Raw genomic sequence first — 27733 nt, forward strand, 5'->3', positions numbered from 1 at the left:
TGAGCCATTTCTGATAAGAGTAAGGTTCACTCACCTTCCCATTCTTCCCTTCCATTATAAAAGCGTTTTCTTACCTCCTTTATGGCAGATATTTTATGTCATTCCACTTCTCCCTTTCCCTTTTTCCCAGTACATTCCTCTATCACCCCTTAATTTAATTTAATTTGATTTTTTTTTTTTTACAAATTACCCCTTCATATTCCACTGACACCTGTGCACTCTGTCAATATATACTTCTTCTAACTGCCCTAATAATGAGAAAGTTCTTATGAGTTACAAGTATCTTCCTCCCATGTAGGAATATAAATAGATTAATCTTATTAAGTTCCTTATGATTTCCCTTTCCTGATTCCCCTGCTTCTCCTGAGACTTGTATTTGAAAGTAAAACTTTCTATTCAGTGGCCTTTTCATCAGTAATGCTTGAAAGTTCTGTATTTCATTGAATATTCACCTTTGCCCCTGAAGGATTATACTCAATTTTGCTGGGTAGGAGAATCTTAGTTGTAATCCTGGCTCCTTTGTTCCATGGCATTTCATATTCCAAGCTCATTGATTCTTTAATGTAGAAGCTACGAAATTATGTGTTATCTTGATGGTGGCTCCACTATATTTGAATTGTTTCTTTCTGTATGCTTGCAGCATTTTCTCGTTGATCTGGGAGTTTGGGGATTTGGCTATAATATTCCTGGGAGCTTTTATCTTGGGATCTCTTTCAGGAGGTGATCAATGGAATCTTTCAATTTCTCTTTTATCCTCTGGTTCTAGAATATAAGAACAATTTTCCTTGATAATTTCTTAAAGATGATGTCTAGGCTTTCAGCTAAACTACTAATTTTTAAATTAGAAACTAGATCCTGTATCCTGGATCTTTTTTCCTGGTTAGTTGTTTTTCCAATGAGATATTTCATTCTTTTGGTTTTGTTTTATTGTTTCTTGATTTCTCATAAAATTGTTAGCTTTAGCCGTCATCAAAACAATTCTGTACTAGCTAAGAAATAGAGTAATTCAGTGGAAGAGGTTAGGTTCACAAGACACAATAGTCAATGATAGTAATCTAGTATTTGATAAATCAGAGAACCTCATTTTCTGGGACAAGAATTCACTATTTAACAAAAATTGCTGGGAAAATTGGAAAATGGTATGGCAGAAACTAGGCATTGATCAATACCTAACACCCTATACCAAGATAAGGTCAAAATAGGTTCATGATTTAGATATAAAGGTCATATTGTACTCAGATTAGGAGAACAAGAGATAGTCTACCTCTCAGATTGTGGAATAGGAAGGAATTTATGGCCAAAGAAGAACTAGAGAACATTATAAATTGCAAAATGAATAATTTTGGTTACATTAAATTAAAAAGGTTTTGTACAAACAAAATCAATGCAGACAAAATTAGAATGGAAGCAGAAAACTAGGGAAAAAAAATTACATCCAAAAGTTCTAATAAAGGCCTCATTTCTAAAATATATAAAGAATTGACTCAAATTTATAATTATGTAAGCCATTCTCTAATTGATAAATGGTCAAAGGATATAAACAGACAATTTTCAGATGAAAAAATAAAAACCATTTCTAGTCAGAGGAAAAGTGCTTTGACTTTGTTATCTTCTGAGTGTGTGTTTTGGCCTTCCTTGTCACCATAGTAACTCTCTATAATCAGAATCTTTTTTTGTTGTTGTTGTCTGCTCATTTTCCTAGCCTGTTACTAGGCTTTTAACTCTTTGTTAAAATAAGATTCTGTTTCCAGAATGGAGGGTTCATTGTCTCAAGCTTCAGGCGCTTTTGTGCAGCTGTTTTCAGAGATCCTTCTTAGGGATTTGTAAGTTTTCCATTCTTCCAAGGTGGTATGATCTGAGAGGTATGTTTACTACTCTCCTGGACTATGTTTTGGTCTGTGAGTGACCAGAAACATTTTTTCTGCCCTGGAACTGTGAACCAGGACCTCATTCTGGATATGAATATGGGCAAAGCTGAGTTCTGCTTCAGTGCTAGTAAAGAGACCCCCTTCTGGCCAATTGTTTGACCTCTTTACGGTGTATGGACTGAGACCTCTGAATACCCGTACTGCTGTCACTGCCAATCCAGTGGCTCACAAGGCCCACTCCTAGCTGGTTTCCCAAGGCCCTCTCATTCTAATGAAATAATCCTTTCCTGTGGATCTTCTAAGTGATCTTTGATGTCTGTGGGCTGAAAGGTCTGGGAACTGCCTCTGCTGCCATTGATTCAGAGATGCTGAGTTTGCTCCTGGTTTTCTGGGATTATGGTTGTCCTGGCGTGGCCTGAGCCAAAAGTGAGTTGCTTTTTCCATCCTCTTCATGCAACAAACTTTTCCTGATGAACTTCTAAGTTGTCTTTGTTGTCTATAGTACATTTTAACAAGATGTAACTTTCTGCTTTATCTTTTAATTAAATCTATTTTTGTTTTTGCTTTGTCTAAGATCAGAATTGCTACTCCTGCTTTTCATGCTTCAGCTGAAGCATAATATATTCTACTTTTTATCTACTATCTCTGTTTCAAATGTGTTTCATGTAAACAATATATTGTAGGATTCTGGTTTTTAATCCACTCTGCTCTCTGCTTCTGTTTTATGGGAGAGTTCATCTCATTTACATTCACAGTTATGATTACCAGTTGTGTATTTTCCTCCACTCTATTTTTTCCTTTGTATACACTTTTTTCTCTCTTTCCACCTTGTCCCTCCTCACTAGTGTTTTGTTTCCTCTCTCTGTTTGCCCTCTCTTCTATTATTCCTCTTTCCTTCTCTTATCCCTTTCTACTAGTATTCTGACCTTCCTTCTATCTAGCCCCTCCCTTTTCTTTTCCCTTTCTCCTCCTATTTCATTATAAGGCAAGATAAATTTCTGTACCCAACTGAATGATTAGTTATTCCCTCGTTGAGTCAAAACTGATTAGATTACATTTCAGACAATACTCATCCCCTTCCCTTTTTTTCCTCTACTGTATGTAGTAGGTCTTTTGTGCCTCTTTGTGTGATTTAATTCACTCCATTCTTCTTCTTAATGCCTTTTTCTTTAATATCATCATATCAGAGTCAATTTATACCCACACTCTCTATGTATATCTCCTCTAATTGTCCTAATAAAAGATATAGTTCTCAAGAGTCACAACTATCATCTTCTCATGTAGGGAGGTAAACAGTTTAATTTTTAAATGTTTTTTTTTTTCCTTTCCTATTTAACTTTTTATGCTTCTCTTGAGTCCTGTATTTGTAAATCAAATTTTCTGTCTAGTTCTGATCTTTCAATAGAAATAATTGAAAGTCCCTTACTTCATTGAAGGTCCATATTATCCCCTGAAAAAAAGATGTTCAGGATAGTAGATTCTTATTCTACTTAATCTAAGATTCTTTGCCTTCCAGAATACAGTGATCCAGATCTTCTGATCCTTTATTGTAGAAGCTGCCAAATCCTGGGTAATACTGACTCTGGCTACTTGATAACTTTGTTTTTTTGTTTGTTTGTTTGTTTGTTTATTTGTTTGTTTTTCTGACAGGTTGAAGTATTTTTTTCCTTAAGATTATAGTTATGGAGTTTTACAATGATGTTTATTGGAGTTTTTCTTGTGGGATCTCTTTCTGGAGTTGATTGATGAATTCTTTCAATGATGATTTTGCCCTCTGATTCTAGTATATCACAACAGTTTTCCTTGATGATCTGTTGAAGGATGCTATCCAGGCTCTTGTTTTGGTTATGGCCTTCAGGTAATCCAATAATTTTGAAATATTGAAGTCCTGAATCTGTTTGCAGGTTTTCTCAATGAAGTATTTTACATATTCTTCTATTTTTTCCCCCATTCTTCTTAGTTTGTTTGACTAATTCTTGATATCTAATATAGTCATTAGCTTCCATTTGACTGGTTCTAGTTTTTAATGTATGATTTCTGTATCTCCTTTTTATGTATGTTTTTGTATCTCCTTTTCCATGAAATTGATTCTACTTTTAAAGATATTTTCTTCAGTGGATTTTTTTTTTTTTTTTTTTTTTTTACATTTGGTCAATTGCATTTTTTAAGGAATTGTTTTACTTTTCTAAGCTGTTGAAGTTCTCTTGCATACTTCTCATTTCTTTTCCCAATTTTTTTCTACTTTTCTTAGTTGATTTTAAAAATCCTTTATGAACTCTTCCAAGAAGTTTTTGTGGTCTTGAGACCAATTCATATGTCTATTTAAAGTTGTGGGCATTTTATCCTCTTCTGAGTTAGTGTTGTTTTTTTTTTTGTTGTTGTTGTTTTTGTTTTTTTTTAATCTCCCCTGTCATCATTGTAACTTCTGTGGTTAAGGTTCTTTTCTTTTTCTTATTTTGTCACTTTAAGGTAAGCTCTGCTCCTGGGGTAGAAGGAGCTCTGTCCCAAGCTTCTTGTGCAACTTGTAGTCTTGGCTTTGACCACAGGGACCCTTGTATTTGGTGACTTGCTCACAGTACTTTGGGTAGCCAGTTCCTCCTGTTATTGCTCAGTGTCTGGGGCTGGCAGTTGCCTTCTGCACTGGGACTGGAGGCTGTCCCACTGCTTTGCTACTGTTTTGCTGAGGCAGGACTGAGGGTTTTGATTATTACTCCACTATGATTAAGACCCTCCCACTGGCTTTCCCCAACACAGTCTGAGCTGGGGCTGTGCATCCCTTTTACCCCAGGGAGACTGGTCTCTCTTGACCTTTCAGCCTGTTTTGAACTAGAAAGTTGTTTTATTCCCTCTCTTTATAGGCTCTATCATTCCAGACTCTGTTCAGAGGCTTGTTTTCATGTTATTTTCGAGGGAAACTGGAGAGCTCAAGAGCTTCCTGGCTTCATTCCACCATCTTAGTTCCTTCCTCATCTTTTAAATTGTCTGACTGGGAAATTTTTTGACTCCATAATTTTGTGGGTTCTGCCTTTATTAGGCATCTTAATTCTGCTTCCTATCTTTCATTGTTATGCCTAGAATGCTTAAAAAGAAAATACCTCTCACTAATACATTCCTTAGATTTTGCCAATATCTATATTTTAGTTGCAGAGTTTTGACTCCAGATTTTTCTTTTAGCTATTGGCATAATAGATACCTTTCCTCTTTTAGAATGAAAATGAAATATGAAAAATTAGGTAAGATATTTCACTCTTGAAGCCAAGCATATCATAAGGATATATTTTCCATTTGGGGAAATAATATTTAAATGAAAGACATATAGAAAATTATCATTGGAGCATCATGCACTCTGTCCTGGCCGTATTTAAAGTCAGATCATACTTCGCAAGTGTCTGCAAATTTTTCAGCAAGACCTCTGGATTTTCTTGATTTCCTCTCTATGAGTAAACAACATTATCTTTTCTATCTTAATGAAGGAAATATTGAAGCTCAAGAAATTTTACTAGTCTGCCTGGAAAGTACTTTTAGGATAAAATAGTACACATCTCAGAATAGCATAGTTTTTTTAATTGCACATTTGATTTTAATATATGGAATAAAATTCTGAATGTTCTAGGAAAGGGTAATGCTGTTAGATATTTTTTTTAAAATGAGTAATAACTATGATTACTGCTTCATTGTTATTTATATAGAAGTGACACCTTGAAGTTTACAAAGCTCTATGTGTGTGTGTGTGTGTGTGTGTGTGTGTGTGTGTGTTCATTAGAAGCAGTCTGGCAGAAAAAATGTATAGTAGACCTCTGAGTCAGAAAGGCCTGTGTGCAAGCTCTACCTTTGACAAATATTGGCTGTCACTTTGGATAGTTACTTAACTTGGCAGGGTTCTAGGCAAACTCTTTAAGACTAAAAGAGGCATAACAGTTTTGCTAATCTGCATTAGTGGAAGGGCTTTTCTCACATGATATATGCTGATGAAATGTATTTTGGTCCCACAGACCTATGCATAAATTCTTTTTTTGATACTTTCAACATAACCACAAGTAATGTAAAAGTATTTCCTTTTTTCCACCTATTTCCAGGTTTGTTCTGAGGATCAAATGCCAACAGTGCTTAGCACAATATCTGGCACATACTACTATATGAATATTAGTTGTTGTTATTATTGTTCATCTATCAAATGAGGATTGGAATATTGTATTATCCCCAATTTACAGATGAGAAAATTGAGATTATCTAACTAGAGAGAAGGATTATTAAGTCTTTTGAGCTCAAGTTTGGGGCTGTTTTCATTTTGTACTCTATGAGCAAAGCAGAATCATAGTAGCACAAAGGTAATATGAGATGCACATATTTAGAGATATCACCATCCCAAACGTTCAACTTGACCTGTGGTAGAAGTTGACTACAAGCTTTCATAGCTTGTATTAGACTGTTCAGCTACTGTCTAACACACTGTATGTTGACCCCAACATGATGTCATTGATCTACTTTGAATATGAAAGATGAACAGCAACACAAGGCCTTTTAATATGGATGAAGGGAGAACTTTAAGGAAATAAGTCCAAATTGAGAATTGAGATGCTGGTGTCAGGAAAACCAATTTGGAGGACTGTGCAGTACTCTGGGAAGAAGATCAAATATGTTGGGTGGAAAATCAAAAGGATAATTGGAATATGGGGAGTAAGATAGTCATAGACAATTCCAGAGTTAGGAGCCATTAGCCAGAAGGTGCTTATACTGTGTTAAATGCTTGTTCAAACCCCTTCTCCTACTAATCATGACCTTTCTTTATTAGAACTTCATATTCATTTCCTCCTCACCCTTACCTCTTTTTCAGGCTTTAAGTATGCCCCTAACTCTACTTATCTTCCCTTTTAGGGTCTTCTCATTATTTTTTTGTTCTTCAACATTTTTTGACTCTGCTAAGTCACTTAATAACATCATTAATCACACTTTTGGAAATTTTGGGCCTCAAAGTCTCTAAAGAGAAAAGACCCTAATTGCTACAACCTGTATTTCATGCAGTGTACAGGTGCACTTGATTTGTGCTGATTGATTAAACTCAGTTGTTGATTTTAGATAAGTTAGACCCATAGGGAGTGCTATTAGTCAAGCATTCATCAAGACCTAAATAGTAGATGGTGCTAGAATATCATGAAGGTAAGGTAAATACTTCAAAGTTAAAGTTCTTATGTCCCTCCAAGGAGCTCAAAGAGTCTTCCTGGATTTCTTAGTTTTAGACACTTAATGTGCCTCAGAGTTAAGCAAGTATGAAGTATTGTCCATAAAAGGACTATTATGTGGGGAAGAAGCTGAGTGATAGAGAAGGTAAAGTCACTTATCAAACTAATGAGGAAGATAAAGAGTATTTTAAGGAAAAGAGCAATGGATTAAAATTCTGGAGACATGAATTCAAATCCTAGTTCTGCAATTATCTGACCGTTTTATCTTCTAGGTGAAAAGTTAGAGTTAAATGGCCACTAAGCTCTCCTCCAACTGCAATAATTTAATTAGTTCTCTCAATTCCATCTACATGTAAAATTTCCAATATAATCATTTGGGTAATTTAATAAATGTGGCAAGACTCTTCTAATAAAAACAAATAACAAATAACTGATCTTTATTCTTCTTTCACACCATAATTCTACTGTTTCTTTATTATTTCTTAGGCCCGTATTCTTTCCTTGCCCATTCTCACTTCAAATAGTTCCTAGTCAGAAATTACTCCCTCACTGAAATCCTTCATATTTCTACTCCTTCGCATTCTTTGTCCATGCTTTAATTCTAACCTTTGCCCAAGATATCTTGTTCTAAATAAATCAACTGAATCGTAAGTGACTAACTCCCTTTGGAAATTAGAGGTATCAAAAGTAGGAACTAAAGTCCTAGGAATCAGGCACTATACCAAATAAAAACTGAATCTACTTTGATTCATTTTTTTTCTTCCCTTCTGGAGGTTGCATTTATGGAAATTTTTTTCTACAATGATATCCTTTTAGCTGAGTAATCAGTAACCAGTAAAAATCAGGAGAGTAATAAAAAGGAACAGGGAAGAAGATGAACAAAGTTCATTTTGTGGTTTGCATAGAACGACAATGGTCTAATGACTTTGGAAAACTATTTTTAGGGCCATATTTGCTTCTAGGATGAGGTTAAAGGCATTGTACAGTGGAAAAACCACTGGACTTAAAAGATATGTTTTTGTTCTGTCTTTTTAAAATATATGATGTTGCACTATTCACTTGATAATTTGGAGATTTGGTTTCCTCATCTCTATGATAAAAGGGCTACATTAGATGGCCTTAAAGACCCATTCAAGTTCCACAATCACATTTCTCTATACTTGGTGAAAGAGGAGAAGCTAGCACCTAAATTTTCTAGGAGCAGATGATGGGGAAGACTTAAATTGGCTTATTTGATAGCTATCTTCATTGGGATGAATAATATTTGAAAGCAGCTTCAATGTGAGTGTAACTGTAATTATAGTGGAATGAAAGAATAAGGAACCTAATTTAGAGGATGTATCTCAGATGAGTAGACAAGAGTTGCTATTGAAACTTATTTATAGATACCTTCATATAGGTCAAGTATTTCAAAATTATTTGCCATTTGTATCTTACTATGGCTGCTTAAAGTAAATCACTTTGAGGTACATTGCACATATGTAAAAGGCATCAAGCATAAATCTTGTGTAAATGTCTTGAGAACAGAACAAGTAGGCTAAGATAGTTTGAGAGCAGACTGAGAGCATCAGAAAGGAGGAATTACAGTTATGTTAGGGAAATCATCTTGACTATAAGCATCATAGGCATCTTGATCAAGTTTAGACTATGTCTTTATAAGTTGTTATTGCTCAGTTAGTATTTGTTAATTGATGGCTCACATGGGGTGTCTTTCTAGGCCCAATCCCACTTATTTATCCTAAATCTATAGGAATGTACTCCTTTTTATGGGTTTATATTAAATGTCATTCTTCATGAAGAATGGGGGGGAAATGCTTTAAAAACTAGATGGTTTCTTTATGTCCTCTGCTATGCTTGGATTCTTTGACCTACTTAATTTTTTAATAAATTTATGGAATAAAAAAAGCATGTTCATAATATAGTATAATAAATAAAAAGATTGTACATGAAACTCCAAGTTTATTATGTAGGACTTGCTATCATCAAAGCCAATATTAATGGTTCTTTTCTTGGTTTTTAAAGGGAAATCTGTTAAAATTTTCCTTTAAAATTTTATCTGTGAAGAATGATGACTATTCATTTGTATGGGATTGATTATGGGAGTTAAGAAACATAAGTTCTAATCTTTGCCCTGTCATTAACTTGCTCATCATGGGTAAGTTAACTAACTTCTTTGGGGCCTCAGTTTCTTCAGCTGTAAAATAAGGCTCTTAGACTAGGTTGAACTCTAAGGTCCCTTTCTTTTCTAACATTCTTTGATGCTGGTTTTTGTCTTTATATCTCTGATGTCTTGAATATAAGTCAAATCGACAAAATATTTGTTCATTTAAGTTCTAAATCTATTTTTCCATTTCTATAGCAAAACTTGTCACAGTGATACTGAGCTCCCTGTTGTGATAGTAAGAGATAACTACTGACACTTTGGAGGGAGATTTTATGTCCTTGAAAACTTAGAGGCAGTAGAGTATAGTGTGAAAAGTATTCCATGAGGAGGCAGGAAACCTAGATTCCATCTGTCACTATCACATGTTAGTTGTCTGACCTAAAGCCCTTTACTTAACCTCTTTGGACCTCAATACTTCATTTATAAAATGGGAATAAAAACATTACCTGCCTTGGATTGAACCAGATGATCTCTCCTGAGACGGATTTCATTTCTCAGTTCTATGAATCTATGATTCCTTTTGCCTAAATTACACTGCCTGTGGGCATCAGTGTAAAATGAGAACATCTATCATTCCACTATATATAGTTCATAAGGGCTCAGGTGTTTGCTATTTCCCCTTCCGTCTTGTGTCCTACCGTGTCCTTTTCTGGAAACCAAAATGTAGTGAGTTATTAGTAGAGAAGCAAGATGGGTACACTGGGAAGAGGATTGGCTTAGGAGTTAGAGGGACCTTCATTCATATCTTGATTACTTGTGTGATCTTAGGGAAGTCATTCAATTTTCTCAGTTCTCATCTTTAAAGTAAGGGTTTGTTCTAGATGGTCTTTGAGACAGACCCCCTCCTACCTCAAAGGAGGAATTCTTAACTTTGTATTTTGTCCTTTGGGCAGAATGATGAATACAACGTATACCTTCTCAAATAATTTTTATACATATAATAAAATATATTAAATTACAAAGGAAATAAATTATATTGAAACATAATTATCAAAATATACATATGTATAGATATAATACAAGTGTAGATATGAGTGTGGACACACACACACACACACACATGCTTCACAGACTCCTTATTAAGGATCCCATGAATCTATATGCCAGACTTTCTCTTTTAATCTCTTATCTGACTTATCTATCCCCTTCTCACACCTACCCTAAATGTCTGTCTACAAGGCTCTCAGATTTGATTTTTGAAGAGCATTTAGTTTAATAATTTCTCCTTCCTTTTTTATCTGAAAAGTTGGGAGTTTTGTAATAATGATCTTTAATAAGTAGTTCTGTTGAATAAAAAGCAAGCCTACTTTTTGAAAATTCAGTGTCATATCTAAGATTTTCTCTAGCATCTTGGTACTTATTCAGTCTAGTCAATATTCTGACATCCTTGAATTAGAGGACTGAGTATGGAAAAATAAATTTGATCTTGTGAAAAGGGGAACAAGATATGTCTTTAAGAAAGGACAATTTTCTATATATGTCAGTGAAAAATAATATAACCTACTTGTTCCCATAAATATACATATATGTGTATATGTATACATGTACATGTATAACATAGTATATTGTATAATATGTATACATGCACATATGTGGGTATATGAAATCTGCATGTATGTATGTGTGTATACCCAGAGATTGTAAGCTTAGGGGCAATGTCTAGAATGTGTATACGTTTAAACAATATATTTCTACTGATTATTTGAATGCCTTGCACTTAATAAGTGAATTGTTCAATATGTATTCAGACCTTTATAGAGAATTTCATTAGATCAGGTACTTCATAATTATACATTATTTGTGCTTTGAGGAAGCTGACTAAGGCAGATTGTTGTGCAAACTAGCTAAGGTAGATTATTGAACATATTGCCCATTGCACAGATGTGAAGATCAGCACTGTTTTTGTCCAGCAAATTATTGTCAGTGAGTGGCGAACATAACTGAAAAGACCACTCCACCTAATCCTTTCCATACTGAGCACAGAGTTTAAGTTTTGATGTTAGTAACTTATTTAAAGAACTTGTATTAACATTTTTGCCCCTTGGACTCGGGGCAAACCGGACATGTTCATGATTGATAATTACTGAGCAAGTTTGTTATGCCCTTACAGTACTTAGCAACAGAGTCCTTGCACGCAGTAGGTGCTTTGTACAGATTTCTTGTGTGCCTTAGCTTAGAAAACATGTCTAAAAATAATATCAGAAGACAGCTCAGAAACTAAGCAACAGAGATAGTGTGTTTATACATCCTTAGTTTCCAGTCTCAATGAGAGGTGTGGTGGTAATGAGCTTGAGTTTGTCTATTTATTTGGTGACTTGGCTCTGCCCACAAAGGCTGGTGTGAGCCTCGTTAAATCCATTGGACTTTGAAGAAATTTGTCCCCCTGGCAACAGTCCTACTATCAGTTTGCCTAATAACAGGTTGCATTTTTCCTGAGGTAACTGGAACTTTTCTTCATTGTGTTGTATGCTCCTAAAGGAGTTTGGGTGGTGCTGTCTAGGAGGGGGGTGAGCAGGGGCTTGCCCTTCTGCTGGGAGGATTTTCTTTGGGAATTGAAAGCCTCATTTGCTGTGAGGAAGCAGTCAGCGTGTTACAAATTCTAGATGCATCTAGGGCTGGCGGTTTACTCTGCCACAGGTATAGCTTACAGACACTAGGCGTGGTGAATGTGCCTACTAAGTACCTGTTTGTAGAACACAGGCACAGCTAAAACACCAGTAATCCGAAACCAGTCGTGTTGGTTTTCTCCTTCACTGGCCCAGGCTGCTGAAATCTGCATTCCAGATGAAACCTGTGGGGGAACGGAAGAAAGCACTACTTTGGGGGGAAATGCAGCTTCAAGGGCAGTAATTTTATCCTTCAGAAAAACTTGAGGACCAGACATTTCGAGACTTTTCTGTTCTCCGTCTCTCTTTGGTTCGGGTTTTGTGAATGCCCCGTCTGGGGTGGTGGGGTGGTGATGTGGTTTTTTTTTTTTTTTGTTTTGTTTTTTGGCCCGGCCCTCTGACTGTAATCAAATCTGAAAAGATGAAATGCGAGCGGTTTTCTGAAGTTTTCTGCTGAATCTCATTTGAAACTCTCTTGTATTACTCCTCCCAGAGAGCCAGACAGACGCTGTCAGCGCAGGCTGACCGGCCCAACGTGTTCAGGGAACCTCAACTTTCTCAACAAGGAGGAAGTTGAATATAACCAGGAGAGCGGTAGGAATTGGGGCGGAGCTCATCGGTGGAGTTCTCGGCTGAGATTACTGAGTTGCCGGCTGACTTTCCCTCCTACAAAAAGCCTTTTGTGCCCGGAATAAATACGGAAGTAGCCGGGGAGAAGCCTTCCTGGGTTGTATGTAGTAAAGGTGCAAAGGCTCTCTCGGCTGTTTGGGGCCGTAAAATCTGACAGACGTTTTAAAGTTGACCTAGTCACCTCATGACTGAAACAGGAAGAAGAGCACAGTGACCTAAGGACAGACCAAGTTTGTTACTTGTGTCATTTGAGGAGACTGGTTGCTAGCCCCTGTTGGGTTTTCTCTCTATTAAGTTCAGAGAAGATGGACGGGATAAACTGAGCTAGTTAGAGGACGAGCAATCACTTGCATCAAGAGCATATTTGAATGTTTTGCAAGATATGGAACACGGGGACAGTTCTGTGAACGGCAGCGATGACCCCAGACCCGAGTGTTCAACAGAAGATGGAATTGAAATAACCCAGTCTATCCTGAGTAAGTTTTCCATGAAATCCTTTTTTGGATTTACTACTAAATTGGAATCCACTAAGCCCGTAGAGGAGGATGCAGTGCTTAAAACTTTCCGAAATTTGGGCTCTGAGCCTCAGGGGCAGCTGGAGAACAATAACAAGGACCTGGAGGCCAAGAGCCAATTTCCACCTGTTCTCCAGAATTGTAAGGGTAATGCTAATGTGGAGCATGAGCCAGAGAATGTAGGATGCCCTGGGAAAGAAGAAGATGGGGGGTTTCTTCTCTGGCAAGAGACCCATCCATTCTCACCTCTGAGTCCAAGCAGAGATGATGTTCTTCTTGTTCATGGGACCCTTGTTCATACCACCAGTGATTCAGAATCTGATGGTGAAGGCCTGGAAGAGAAAGAGGATAAAAATATTAGCAATACACCATCAGATACTTTTCTTTTATGTGAGTCATCTGCAAACCCACAAGAAACACCTGGGGAATCTAGAAAAAAGGAATCCATGAATGAGATGGTTGAAATGAACCTCAGTGTAGAAGTTTCTTCAGTGACTCCATCTGAGTTGGTGAGTGATTTGGAGCAAAGAGAAGATGGGTTGGGCCCCAGACAGGACCATCCTGGGGAAGAAGATTCCCCTACCATATCTTGGACTATAGATAAGAGTTCATTTGCTGGAAACTCTGAAAATATGTCATCCAAAAAAGAAGCATCAGTGGAGAAATCTTTCCAGCTTCCAACCTTCTTCAGTGGGCTACGGGTGCTAAAGAAAGGGACTACCACTGAGGGAGGTGAGACAATCACTGAAATTAAACCAAAGGACGGTGACCTGGCTTTGCTTAAACTGACACAGCCAGTGCAAAAATCTAGAGCCCAACCAGGGACACTCTCTAGGAAAAGTGGGGAGAAAACACCAGACCTGAAAGCCACTCCCACTCTCTTGGAGCAGATCTCCCAGCTGCTAAACATTGATATGCCCAAAAATGAACAGAAAGGAGAAGTTTGTGAGCAATTTAAGGAAAAAGAAGTGGGTCCCAATACTGACCATGAGAGTCAGTACAAGACTGAAGAAGTCCCATTTCAGAACGAAGAAGTTAAACCTAAGCCCCCTGAAACTGCCCTGGAGGCCTTTAAAGCCTTGTTCATGCGGCCTCCCAAAAAAGGATCAACAGCTGACACTTCTGAATTAGAGGCCATAAAGAAGAAGATGAGGTATGAGAAGGAGTCGCTAAGAGCTGTGTTTGAGAGGTCCAAGTCCAGACCAGGCGACGGCTCATCTGATTCCAGAAGCGTATGTAGAGTTGCGTTCCTACTTTAGGACTAAATGGGGGTGGTTGTCCTTCTCCCCTCACATGCTCTTTTTCTGGGTGACAAAAAGGGGAGGGAATCTGCAAACAAGAGTTGGTGGGATTTGAGGAATGTTAATTATCTTGCTAGTTTAAATTTGAGTATTATAGTGAACATCACTCTACAAAACCAAACTAAACCAAAATGAGTCTCATAGGTACAAAAAACAATCTAACTATGTGCTCACAGTTCCTGCATGTTCACTCCCGGGTTTATGATTTCCATGACATTTTAGTTATGCACCTGTAACAACTCTTTGTAACAACAAATCTTTGCTTTGGAAATGGACTGTATTGATTATAGCCCATGGAAAATTAATATCATGGGCAGAATTTCATTCATTCAACAGATATTTATTTATTAAGAACCTTCTTTGTGCCAAATATTACTCATTTATTGCTTTTAACCTTTTATAGTTAGGAATGACAGGACTGAAAGGAACAGGACTTTGAGTTTGGGGTCCAGAGTTGCAGAATATCGTATAGTGGAAAGGATTCTGGATTTGGAATGAGAATCATAGGTTGTAGTCCCAGATCTGCCTCTTAGCTACATCTGAGATTTTGGACAAGTCACTCACATTCTCTCTAGCCTCAGTTTATTTCTCAAATGAAGGGATTATACCAGAATCTTTTAAGTATTTTTGGTGCATGTTTATCATTGGACTCGTTGATAGTTTAATAAAATCCATTTAGCCAGACCCCTTTCTTTGTGTGTGTGTGAGAAACAATTTTTAAAAATGTGGAATTACAAAGGAAATAATTGAATTAAAATATAGTTACCAAATATTAAAGAGACAAGTTTCCGTATGCCAGATGAAGAACCTTTGCTCTAGAGAATATCTCTAACATGTAATTCTCTGGTCCTTCTGAAGGGGATAATTAGTTTCCCTATGTGTAAGAAAGTCATAAAAATAAAAAGAATTCAGGAAACAATGTTAGTAAAATTATAATACTTAGAATCAGGATAACTAGATTGTACAATGGATAGGGCACTTTGGCCTGTTTTCAGGAGGATCTGATTCTGCCTCAGACTAGCTCTGTGAACCTGGGCAGATTACTTAAACTCTGCCTCAATTCTTTCACCTATAAAATAGGGGAAATAATATCACCTTCCAAGATTGTTGTGTGGATCAAAAGAGATAATATCTGTAAAGTGCTTAGCATATAGTAGATGCTTAATAAGTGCTTGTTTCCATTTAGTCCAGCTTTGTGACTGTCAACCTTTTTAGCTACTTTGCCTCTCTTTCTTCATCTTTTTGGGAGGTCGCATGAACAAGGCTTTAAAGGCCTCCAGGGCAGTTGAAGGGGTTGACTTGTGACCTTCCAAGATCCTTTCTATCTCTTATTCTCTGATAGGAGCTAGCTTTCAATTCATTTTCTTACAAGTACCAGCTGGAAAAATTGAGCATGGCAATGTAGAAAGAGCCCCTTAGGCTTTTTTTTTTAGGAAGCCTTGGGAACTTACTTTGAAACTTTTAGTAAGTAATTCAGAAAAGATTTCTTGAAATAGTTTTGATATTTCCATGTGAATAGCAAAGGATAGTGGGGAGGGGTAATAATAATTTGAGTTTCTCTACTAATAATAATGTAGAATAAATGGGAAATGAAGTAAATTGATATAATTGAACAGCATAAGTAAAAGAACCAAATTTGTTCAGGGTACCAAGGTTTGAATCCTGGCTTGTTTGACAAATTATTTAAACCTTTTTTCCCTCAGTTTCCTTATTTGCAAAACGTGAGGGTTAGGAGAGACCATCTCAAAGATTCCTTCTAGCTCTAAATACTATGATTCCCTAATCACAAACCTAAACAGATAATTTACCAAAATTAACAAATATCTCTCCAATAAATAAAATGAAGCCTTATATAACATTAAAATTTTCTATTAGAATATTTGCTCATAATATTTTGACTTACCATTATGTACTTGGAATTAAAAATATGGATTTGAATTTTTTTTCTGATATTTTACCATGTGTGTGTCCTTGGGCATCTCAATTAACCTCCCTGGACCTCATATACTTCATTTATAAAATGATACAGTTGAACTAAATGACCTCTGAGTTCTTCCCTGCTGTAAATCTATGATCTTATGATTTGTATACTTTGGAGAAAATAATTTTGTGGAGTGTCATAAATGTGAAGACACAATTCTATGCCCATTGAGAAAACTATTGCTTTGGAAAATAATTAAGCTTTGGCTAGAAAACAGCTTTAATTTGAAGGTCATTTTGTTTTTTATTTTAAAAGCAAATCAAGGAAATAAGAGAATTAGATATTGAAGAGGACTAGGAGAATCATGGTTTGACCAATAATTATAGAAGACTGGCTAACAGGTTTTTACAGAACTGCTGAAATTGCTTGGACACCTTATAAACTTATAAAAATTTATAGTAATGTAAAAGTAGTGCCTTTAATTTCAAATCTAAGGAGTGATTTCTCATAACTATAGGACCAAGTATAAATGAAGAGGAAAGAAGCACATTTTCATAAATAAATATGCCTTATTTTATTTATATGTATGTAAATTCTCTGTACTATAGAGAATCCCCAGGTGAGAATGTTCTTGTATCCTTGCAGGTTAACTTCTCAGCAACATGTTTAAAGCATTAAAATGTCAAGTGACCTGACAGAGATCAGGTTAGCCAATATGTGTTAGAGGTGAAGCTTGAACCCAGCTCTTCCTAACTGTAAGGCCAGCTTTCTAACCACGCTTGTCGGGTTGCCTCTGTTTCATAAGCACACTTACTTTTATTGTCTCTTAAATGTGCATGCCACTATAGTGTCTGAATATTTAGTATTCCTATTTTTTGTAATACCTTTGATCTAACATTTATTACATAATGACTGTGCTCAAGGTTTGGTGTGGCTCTCAAGTAGCTTACACTCTAATAGGAGTGGGTGGTAGGGATAAGATCTGTGTAACAAATAAGTTTAATTCAAGGGAGAAGGTTATAAGCAAAAGACATTCCCAACTGCCAAATAAAAAATAACTTTCATTTTAAACTATTTCTTGAACAGATGCTTGCTAAAAAGTAAAGTTCCTTAATAAGCATTTATTATGCAGAGGAATATAAAACTAGTAAAAATGTGTCCAAAAGAAGACAACTATGATAGTAATAGAAACTCTGAACTATATCACAATAGCCTTGATTAAAGGATTTGGAAGTGTTTAACTTGGAAAAGAGAAACCTGAGGTGGGAAGGAAGAGAGACATACTGGCAGACAGATCAGAGCTGTCTTTAACAATTATCATGTTGGGGCAGCTAAATGACAAAGTGATTAGAAGACTGGCCCTGGAATCTGGAGAACCCAAGTTCAAATCCAATCTCAGATACTTAACATTTATTAGCTGTGTGACCCTAGGCAAATCACTTAACCCCAATTCTCCCCCACCTACCCCAAACAAACAAAACTCAGTTATATGGAAGTTGGAAAAGGTTTTCTCTGTTTAACTTGTGAACCAAAGGGTAGTATCAAAAGGTAAAAGTTACAAGGAAATAGATTTTGAATCAATAGGAAAAATTGTTTTTGTTTTTCTTTTCCTTTTCCTAACTCACTAGATTATCCAAAAATAGAATCGATTGCCTCCTGAGCTAGTAACTTTTATATTAGGTATTCAAGTACCTATAAGATAAGAAGTTATTATGAATATTCTTTTTTAAAAAATTCATACAAATGAGCTTATTTTGAGGTCCCTTCATATTTATTCTCTCATTCTCTTTTATGAGAGATCTAACTAGAATGATAAAAGAACTGTAGAAATAACTTTTAAAAATTTTTTTTCTGAAAAGAAAAATGAATAGGATTTAGAGCTAGAAGAAACTTTGTAGTAGAAGTTCTTAATCTGAGTTCAATGAATACAATTTTTTTTTTTGGTTAACTGTTTCAGTTACAACCAGGTTCCTTTTTGTAATCTTATATATTTAAGAACATTAGTCTCAGAAAAAGTGTATAGGTTTAACCAGATTGCTGAAAGGGTTATGGACATAAACAAATTAAAAGTCTCTATTTTAAAACATTTAATCCCACTTCCATAAGATTCTACACAATAAGAAAGAGAACTAAGATTTAAACTTAGTTTTTCCAAATAAATATCTAATGGTGTTAAAATTTACCTTGCATATTATCTCATTATAGAATATTAAATTGTATGATACTAAGATTTAGTCTGTTTTTGTTTTTACCACAACTGATCATTTTAAGTCATTGGAATAGAACCACATTGGTAATGAAATACACTCTTCATTGTGTGGATTAAATGAGAAAAAGTTAGAGATAACTAGTATCATTAAATGTTAGCAGCCAAAAGAATGGATTGATACTGGTCACCTTCTATTCAACTTTCTTCCTCACCCCCCCCCCCCTTTGCCCTCTTTTTCTTTAAAATAGGCTGACCAGAGTCCCACTGAGCAGGATGACAGAACTCCTGGACGACTCCAGGCTGTGTGGCCACCTCCAAAAACAAAAGACGAAGAAGAAAAAGTGGGATTGAAGTACACAGAAGCAGGTAAAATTGAACAGGGGATGAACAGGGAGTGGTGATGATGGTGCCACAAATCTCTTATAATGACAGCTGAGCATTCTGTTTTTAATGCTGTCAGTTGGATCTAGTCTCCACTGGATTTTTGCCTTTTTTTTTTTTTTTTGGTCATATTGCGTCTTTGCTTTTGAGATTACCTTTGCACTGACCTTCCAACAATCTCCTATTAGTAAGTCTATTCTGGAAGGAGAATAAATTCTGTGAAGTAAGCGAAGCTCTGTGTATAGGGGATGCTGTGGTGTTGAGATTGCTTAGTGTATAAATTTCAGTTTCTTTGGGAATCTCAGAGCTGGTTCTCATGTAGTATGTTTGTGGGAACAGGTAGGATTGCTTTCTTTTGTGGGTGATGCTTTCTTTTGTGGGAAGAGTGTGCTTTAGGCATTGATTTTCTTGAACTGTAATCCGATGTGTTGAGGATTGTCTTTGGGCAATGTTTTAAAGCTAGAGCAAAGTTTGGCCAAGTGAATGTACAGATATTTGTTCTTCTCTTTTGTTGTGCAATACATTATTTATTCCAAGGCTAGTTCTAAGTCTGCCTGAGTTACTGGGAAACTTCCCAGCTGCTTTGTCCTGCTCTAAGAGAGAAGGGAAGTCTGGGTAAGTGAATCCTTTGAGTAGAATTTACAAATGGAGACATCTAAATAACAGAAATATAGAAACACAAGATAGCTACATTGTATATGCTTATGTATAAGAATACATGTTTATAACAAAACCTGTTAGGGTAGGATGTGAATGGACTGATTTAATGATTGTTCACTGAAGATCATTTCTTTAAGGTTATTGATTTTCTAAAGTTATGTCGCTATTAGCACAAGGTTATCAGGGTTTTGGCCTAGGAAACTAACATCTGGGCAACATTCATTATCCTTGAGGCAACAGCTATCTCCCAGTATTTCATTTTGTGGTCTTATGAAAGTAACTGACCTCAAAGTCTTATTGCCATGGTTCCACTTATGTGTACAAGTGCTTGACCTGACTCTAGGTTATAAACTGCCTCTTCCCTGTATGACCTCATGCTATCGTGGGGCTATCCTATACCCAATCCAGCACACTGAGTTGTTCCAGGCACCAGTTTCAGCTAGTTACATTTCTGTTTATATATGTATTTTTCCTTTAATCATAAGTAGCCATGGTAAGTGCATAGAATTTGGGAAGTAACATAATTTGATGATCTTGCACAATGAGTTATCTTGCATTAATTCTCTAAAAAGATTGAGGCTTGTTAATATCATTCTTAAAACAAAAAAATAAAAAACAAACAAACTAACAACTTGGTCTCAAACCCAATAAATTTTGTCTTAAAATTTTTGAATGATTAACATTTTGATAGGACTTCAGACTTTTCACAAACTTTTCTTCTTCAGGTTTAATTACTAGAATTAGAATCTCAATAGCTATATCTAAAGCTAACCAGCTGTGTTTTGCTACTTGAATCCTCTTATGGCAAATTTGGAAAATGAAATGTATGTGGCTATCTTAGCAGTATTATAACTTTTACTTAGCACTACTATTATCATTCTGTTTTCTTCTAGCTCAGTCATATTTGGATGTTTGGAAAACATACTATAATGAGATTTAGTGAACTAACAGAGTTCTACTGGCTGACAATGATGACCTTAATCTGTGACCCTTTCTTTACTGTTTTTTTCTGAGAATAAAATGGTTACTTTCTGATAAAGTGCTTAGTTAGGAGATTAAAGGGAACATATTCCTGTGTTTTTTTTTTTTTCCTTCCTCTACCCATCTGACTTTCTCTTTTCATTACCTAAACCCTCAGTAGTCTTTTTTAATCCTGTTTCACCTGCCTGAAGCAAATTCTAACCAGATATTCTTGGCTTAGCCCTTAGTGATAATATTGCCTTTTTTGCTTGAAACCTAGATTTTATTACTAGGTTCCTTTGACTTGGGACCAAGAGGCTAGGTCTCTTGTCTCTCCACCAGACATCTGTTTGTTGCTGATAATGTGATCTCACCTTACTCTACCTGTAGCTTAATTTAACCTTAAGTCTCTCTGAGCTGATGAGCATAAGCTGGCTTTCTACCTTTCTCTAGTCATCTGAATCATGGCTTAAACCAGACTTGAAGCTTTTACCCTTTGGAAATGGATCCCGTGTTCCCAAATAGATCTATGATCTCATGAATTTTGATATTCCCTCCAGTGATTCAGACTAAAATCCATCTGTTTTTGTCCATAGTATATAACTCGGCCATCTTTTCCTGAAATTCTGCTATAGAAGATCCACAAAACATATGAAGAGTTTCCTTGTTCCTTCCCACATGACATAGGTATCAGTATTGAACTCTTACACTTGCCATATGATCAGCTCACCTTCCTTCTTGTCATGCAATTCCTTGATGACTTCTTTTAGTCCTAATTTACAGATTTCCTCATTGGCTCTATGGTAAAGCCTGTTCAGACTGTCATGAGCCTTTCTGTTCTCTTTTATGGTACTTTTAATGCTTCAGATACAGCCATGTTCCATTTTGGTAAAAATTGTTGGTAAAAATGTTAGTTTTGAGCAAATGAGCCTATACTTATATGGGACAGTGCTATTTACTATGTTGTTAAATAATATCAAAAAAGATTTATTGGTCGCATGACAATCAAAATACCATTTCCTCACTAAAAAAGAAGTGTGGAATTCTAGAAAGATGGATTTGGAGCTGGAACATCTGGATTAGAATCCTCAATCCTTGCAACTTTTGTGAATTAGATGAGTCATCAATTGACTATATCAGTTTCCTCATCTGTTAAAAAAAAAAAAAAAAAACCGAATAGACCAAATTAGATGGTTTTAAGATTCCTTCAGATAATGGGCAGGATCATTCACCAGAGGAGGTCAATAAGAATATTATTTGAATATCTATTATTTTGTGCATTTTTGTTGGGCATTGAATAAAATGCAACTCTTGCTCTAAAAGATCTTACAACCTGAGTTAGCAGATTAAAAAGTTGGTGATTTTTTGTTGTTGTTCCTATAATATTAGTCTTGAGTAAATTCCTTCCTTTTGATTTTCTCTGAACTCACACACTCATGAAAGAATATTATCTTAGCACATAATTTTTAATGTAGTCTAAATTTAGGTCTCTGAATCTATGTACTTTGGAGGGGGGAAACATAGGAAAGCTGCAGCTCTGTTATTGAGTCCAGTTAAATCCTGCAAGAACATGTTAGGTTCTAAATCTTGATTTATTTGATTATCTGGGCCAGTCCAGGTAAATCTGAGTATTAGACAGTTACTTTAGAGGCATCAAGATGCTATAGGGGATAGAGTTCTGGACCTGAAATCAGAAATGTGTCGGAAGAGTTAGTTGTTAACCTTAAGCAAGTTACTTCAGTTTGCCTCAGTTTTCTCAGTTGTGGAATGGGGATAATAACAACATTAACCTTCCAGGATTGTTGTAAAGATTAAATAACATATTGGAAAAATTTTAGCATAAAGCCTGGCACATAGTAGGTCCTTAGTAAAAATATTCCTTCCTTCCTTCTTTGCAGTCATTTTCCTATTTTGAGCAATCCCTTCCCTTTTGACATTTAGGGAAACTAACCTGATATCTCTCAGGTCTGCCAAACCTCACCTCGCATTCTAATGGTTTGTTAATCTACATTGGAAATCTACTTGCCTTGTAGTGCTGCTTCTTTGGGCTTATTCTGATGTGGAAGAATGTTAGTCTCACAGTATACAAGTAAAATGAAAGGGTCTGACTAGATAACTTTTAAGGTCCCTTCTAACTTTTTTTTTTTTTTTTAATTACATGACACATTCATTCATTCCAGATTTTCTCATTTCCTCCCTGTCAACCTTCTTCCCCCCATTCCCAAGAAGGCAGCTAATTTGATATAGCTTATACATGTGCCATTTTGTAAAGCATATGCCCATATTAGTCATATTGTGAGGGGGGTGAAAAACACAAACAAAAAAAAAAGCAAAGGGTTGTTTATTTGTTTTTTTAAAGAAAAAGTATATTTTGATTTGCATTCAGACTTTATCAGTTCTTTCTCAGAAAATGGGAATAGCATTTTTCATCATAAGTCTTTCAGAATTGTCTTAGATCATTGCAGAGCTAAGAATGGCTGAGTCATTCACAACTGATTGTAGAACAGCATTGATATTATTGTGTACAATATTCTAGGCTTCTGCTCACTTAACTCTGCATTAGTTCATATAAGTCTTAGTAGGTTTTTGGAAATCATCTTGCTTGTCATTTCTTTTACCATAACATTATTCCATTATGATCATTAACAACTTTGTCCAGCCATTCACCAATTGATGGTCATCCTCTTAATTTCCAATTCTTTGCCATCACAAAAAAAAAAAAAATTGAACATATATATGCTTTTCCTTTTAAAAAAAAATCTCTTTAGAATATAGACTTAGTAGTGGTCTTGCTGGGTCAAAAGGTATACACAGTTTTATAAGCCTCTGGACATAGTTTCAAATTAATCTCCATAGTAGTTAATCAGTTCATAAAACCATCAGTAGTGCTTTTTTTCCCATGTTCCCTGCAACATTTGCCATTTTCCTTTTCTATCACATTAGCCAATATGAAAGATAGGTGTGAAGTGATACCTCAGAATTGCTTTAATTTTTATTTCTCTAATTATCAGTGATTTAGAACTTTTTTAAAAATATAACTATTAATAGTTTCTCTCCTTTTACCCTGAACCTCCTAAAAATTATTTTGATTTTAACCACCTCCCTCCCCAACCTCTACTTCCCTTCTATTATTATGCCCAGTTAAGTATATATGTTTTTCTCTCTTTGAGCCAATAAGGTTCAAATATTGCTTTCCACCTTCTCCTTTGCTGTAAAAAAATCCTTTGTGCCTCTTTTATACATAATAATTCACTCTTATTTTATTTCTTTCTTATTCTCCCAGAGCATATCTTTCTGACACCTTAATTTTATTTTTTTATGTACCATTCCATTATAATTAACTTATACCCATATTCTCTGTCTATATATACTGCTTCTAACTTACTTAATAATGATAAAGTTCTTGTGAGTTTACCAATATCATTTTTCCATATAGAAATATAAACATAACCTTATTAAATCCCTTATGATTTCTCTTTCCTATTTACCTTTTTATATTTTTCTTTAGTCTTAAATATTTAAAAGTCACATTTTCTATTCATTTCTGATCTTTTCATCAAGAATGATTGAAAGTCCTTTATTTCATTAAATATCAATTTAAGCCCAGAAAGTTTATACTGTTTTGCTCGGTAAGTGATTCTTGGTTGTAGTCTTAACCCTGTTGCCTTCTGTAATATATTCCAAGCTCTCCAATACTTTGATATATAAGCTACTAAATCTTATGTGATCCTGACTATGGTTCCACGATATTTGAACTATTTCTTTTTGGCTGTTTGCAATATTTTCTCCTTTCTGAAATCTGGCTCTGATATTCCTGGGAGTTTTTATTTTGGAATCTCATTCAAGAAAGGATTGGTGGATTCTTTCACTTTCTATTTTACCCTTTGATTCTGGAGTATCAGGACAGTTTTCCTTGATAATTTTTTGAAATATGATCAATTCTAATTTTTTGAAATATGATAAAGTCATATCATAAGTGATATGACTCTTATTTTTTTTATCATGGCTTTCAGGTAGTCTAACAATTCTTAAATTTTCTCTCTTCAATCTATATTCCAGATCAGTTGTTTATCCTATGAGATATTTCACATTTTTTTCTATTTAAAAAAAATTCTTTTGATTTTTGGGTTTTTTTTTTTCTTTCTGTCTCATGGAGTCATTAACTTCCACTTGCCCAATTCTAATTTTTAAGGAATTATTTTGTTCAATGAGCTTCTGTACTTCCTTTTCCATTTGGCTAATTTTAGCTTTTTAAGAAGTTGTAATCCATTTTACTTTATGATAAGTTGTAATAAATAAATTTTTATATACCTTTTTATATTTGGCCAATTCTGCTTTTTAAGGAATTCTCTTTAGTTCTTTAGTAGATTTTTTTTTTTTTGGTCTCTTTGACCATTGGCCTATTTTTAAGGTTCTGTTTTCTTCAATGTGTGTGTGTGTGTGTGTGTGTGTGTGTGTGTGTGTGTGTGCACGCGCTTGCGTTTCTGCCTGCCTGTCTTTACCAAGCTATTGATTCTTCTTTCATTATTCTCTTGCATTGCTCTCCTTTCTTTCCCTAGGTTTTACTTTACCATTCTTATTTTATTTCTAAAATATTTTTAAAGCTCTTGAGGAATTCTTTTTGGGCCTGAGACCAATTTTTTTTTTCTTTAAGTCTTTGGGCAGCTCTGTTTTGACTTTGTTATCTTGAGTTTGTGTTTTGGTCTCCACTGTCACCTTAGTAACTTTCTGTGGTTAGATTATTTTATTGTTGTTGTTGCTGGGTGCTAATTTTTTCCAATGTATTTCTTGACTTTTTAACTTTATGTTAAAGGACTGTGCTTGGATGGAGGAGAAACTCCTCTAAGCTATAATGTCCAGACTAGCTCTCTGGAGGATCTCTGGACGAGCCTTGGTCTTAGGTGGAGGAGGGATGAAGGCAGGACAGTCACAAGGAGGATATCTGTTTCTGTCTCTCAATCTCTGTGTCTGAGTCTGAATCTTAGCTTCTCCAGTCCTCTCAGCCCTTAAATACCTCAGTCTGATTATATCATTACATCACACTAAGTATATGCCAACTAGAGTGATTACATCATTATATCATACTAAGTATATGTGAACTAGAGAACCATTTTCTCATCAATCACACTGAGTAAACAAACACCGTGCTGTAAGTATCCTTGCTTCAGGTAGAACATGGTGGTCATGTCCTCCCTGATTTCTCAGGATTCCCTCACTATCTGTGGCCCTCTATACTAAGCCTCAGGTTTTTTTGAGTTTTTTATTACTGTTGTTTTCAGGCTTAAGTTTGGGGGGGGTCTGTAAATTTTCAGTCCTTCCAAGGATTCATGATCTAAAGAGAAGTATAGTCATTGCTCTCCTGGTTGGTGCTCTTTTTGGTGAGTGACCGCAAGCATTCTTTTCCACCCTAGAACTGTGCCCTGGGTCCTTGCTCAGTTGTAGCTGCATATTCTAGTATAATAGTGCTCCTCTCACCCTGGGACTATGATCAGGAACCATTTATGGACAATGCAACGGAGTTCAGCACCCAGTGCCAGCAAAGAGTTCCCTGTAATTTCCTTCTAAAGTTCATTTTTAAAGTTTTTAAACTGTAAATTTTTTTTCTTCTTTTCTCCCCTCCCTGGAACGTTAAGTAATTTGATATAGGTTCTATATATGTAATCTTGCAAAACATTTCCATATCATGTTGTGAAAAAAGACAGGTTTCCTCCTCCCTGCACCACCCCCCCTGAAGAAAACATGAAAAAAAGAAAGTGAAAAATTGCATACTTCAATATGCATTCAGATTATATCAGTTCTTTCTCTGGAGGTGTATATCATTATATAGTCCTTTGAAGTTTTCTTGGATCATTGGACTGCTGAGAAAGACTAATTCACAGCTGATAATCATACAAACAATCAAAAGATTGTTTGCTATGTTCTTTTGGTTCTGCTTACTTTTCTTTGCATTAGTTCCTGCAATTTTTTTTTTTTCTGAAATCATCTCGGCTGTCATTTCCTACAGCACAATAGTGTTCCATTACAATTAGATTACCACAATTTGTTCAGCCATTTTCCAATTGATGGTCATCCCCTCAATTTTCAATTCTTTGCTATCACAAAAGGAGCTGCTATAAATATTTTTGTAGAAATAGGTCATTTCCCATTACAAAAAAAAAGAAATCTTTTCACAATTCAGAACTAATAGTTTTATTGCTAATTCAAAGGGTGTGCATATTTTTAAAAAATCTTTGGGCATACTTTGAAATTGATCTCCAAAATGATAGTATCAGTTCACAACACCACTAACAATATATTAATATCCTAATGAAAATCCTTTTTGAGGCATACTAGAATCATTGATCTAGAGCTGAAAGGACTGAAAGATAATTTAATCTAGCACTTCCATTTTCTGCAGTAATTACTGAGGCCTAACATGTAATATGTCTCCAAATTCAGTATTCTTTTTAATGTATCATGAAGATTTTTTTTTTGCCTCAGACTCAAAGACCAAAATTTAATTTGATATTCTTTTCATAACTGAGAATTTTATAATACCACATCATTAATACTAATCATATATCTAGTACTCCAACTGTTACCTATATTTCAGTATATTATAAAAATGGTTGTAAAAGTTGTTGGATGTAGTTGCAATAATTATATACTGAAAGAAGGGGACTTTAGAAATTATATTATTAGTTTTTATTTTTGAAGTGTGTGAATAAATGTCTTGTGATACACCTCTTTCTACTGAAAGTTGACCACTGGATAAAAACTGGTTAATTGAAAGTTTCTAAATAGTTGTGGTTTTATTAAATATAGTTTTCTTCCCAGAAACAAGATTAGCCTGCCTTGTCTCTGTGTGTCTGCCTCTTTATCTGTTTCCTGCCATCTGTCTCTGCTTCTCGCTGTCTGTCTCTGCATCTCGGCCGTACCTCCCTCCATCTTGTCCCTCTCCTTCCATCTTATCCCTTCCTCCATCTTTCCTCCTTCCCTTTTATCTTTCCTTCCTCTTTCCTTTCCTCCCTCCCTCCCCCCTTCTCTGTCTCTGTCTCTCTCTGTGTGTCTCTCTCTGTCTCTGTCTCTTTCTGTGTCTCTGTCTTTGTCTCTGTCTCTCTCTGTGTCTCTCCCCTCTCTATAAATAGATAGATATATAAATATAGAGATAGATCTTTATCTATTTTTTCTGATTGATTTACCTTAAGGGAGGTACCGCTTCTCTTTTTTTCCTCTTCAGTCCTCAGTCAGGATGAATTGGGTTCTATTGCTGAGGGCTGCCTTCTTTTTCACTGTGACTAACTTAATGAGAATTGGTTCATTTCTGCAGGGATGTACAGCAGTATTCTATCTCTTACA

General features: G+C 35.5%; 1 protein-coding gene across 2 annotated transcripts in view; it reads left to right on the forward strand.

The window, feature by feature from the left end:
- The window catches only part of FMN1 (formin 1), a 477206-nt gene that overhangs the window by 147055 nt on the left and 302418 nt on the right, over positions 1 to 27733 (forward strand). The window contains exons 1-2 of one of the 2 annotated variants that reach the window (XM_031952033.1): positions 11922 to 14195; positions 18643 to 18760. In XM_031952033.1, the coding sequence (XP_031807893.1) occupies positions 12831 to 14195; positions 18643 to 18760 (1483 nt within the window). In that variant the 5' untranslated portion in view covers positions 11922 to 12830. Of the gene's footprint in view, positions 1 to 11921; positions 14196 to 18642; positions 18761 to 27733 lie in introns of those variants that run through there. The other variant, XM_031952031.1, reaches the window with a different exon arrangement.

The sequence above is a fragment of the Sarcophilus harrisii genome, chromosome 2, assembly GCF_902635505.1.
Source record: "Sarcophilus harrisii chromosome 2, mSarHar1.11, whole genome shotgun sequence".
Classification (NCBI taxonomy): domain Eukaryota; kingdom Metazoa; phylum Chordata; class Mammalia; order Dasyuromorphia; family Dasyuridae; genus Sarcophilus; species Sarcophilus harrisii.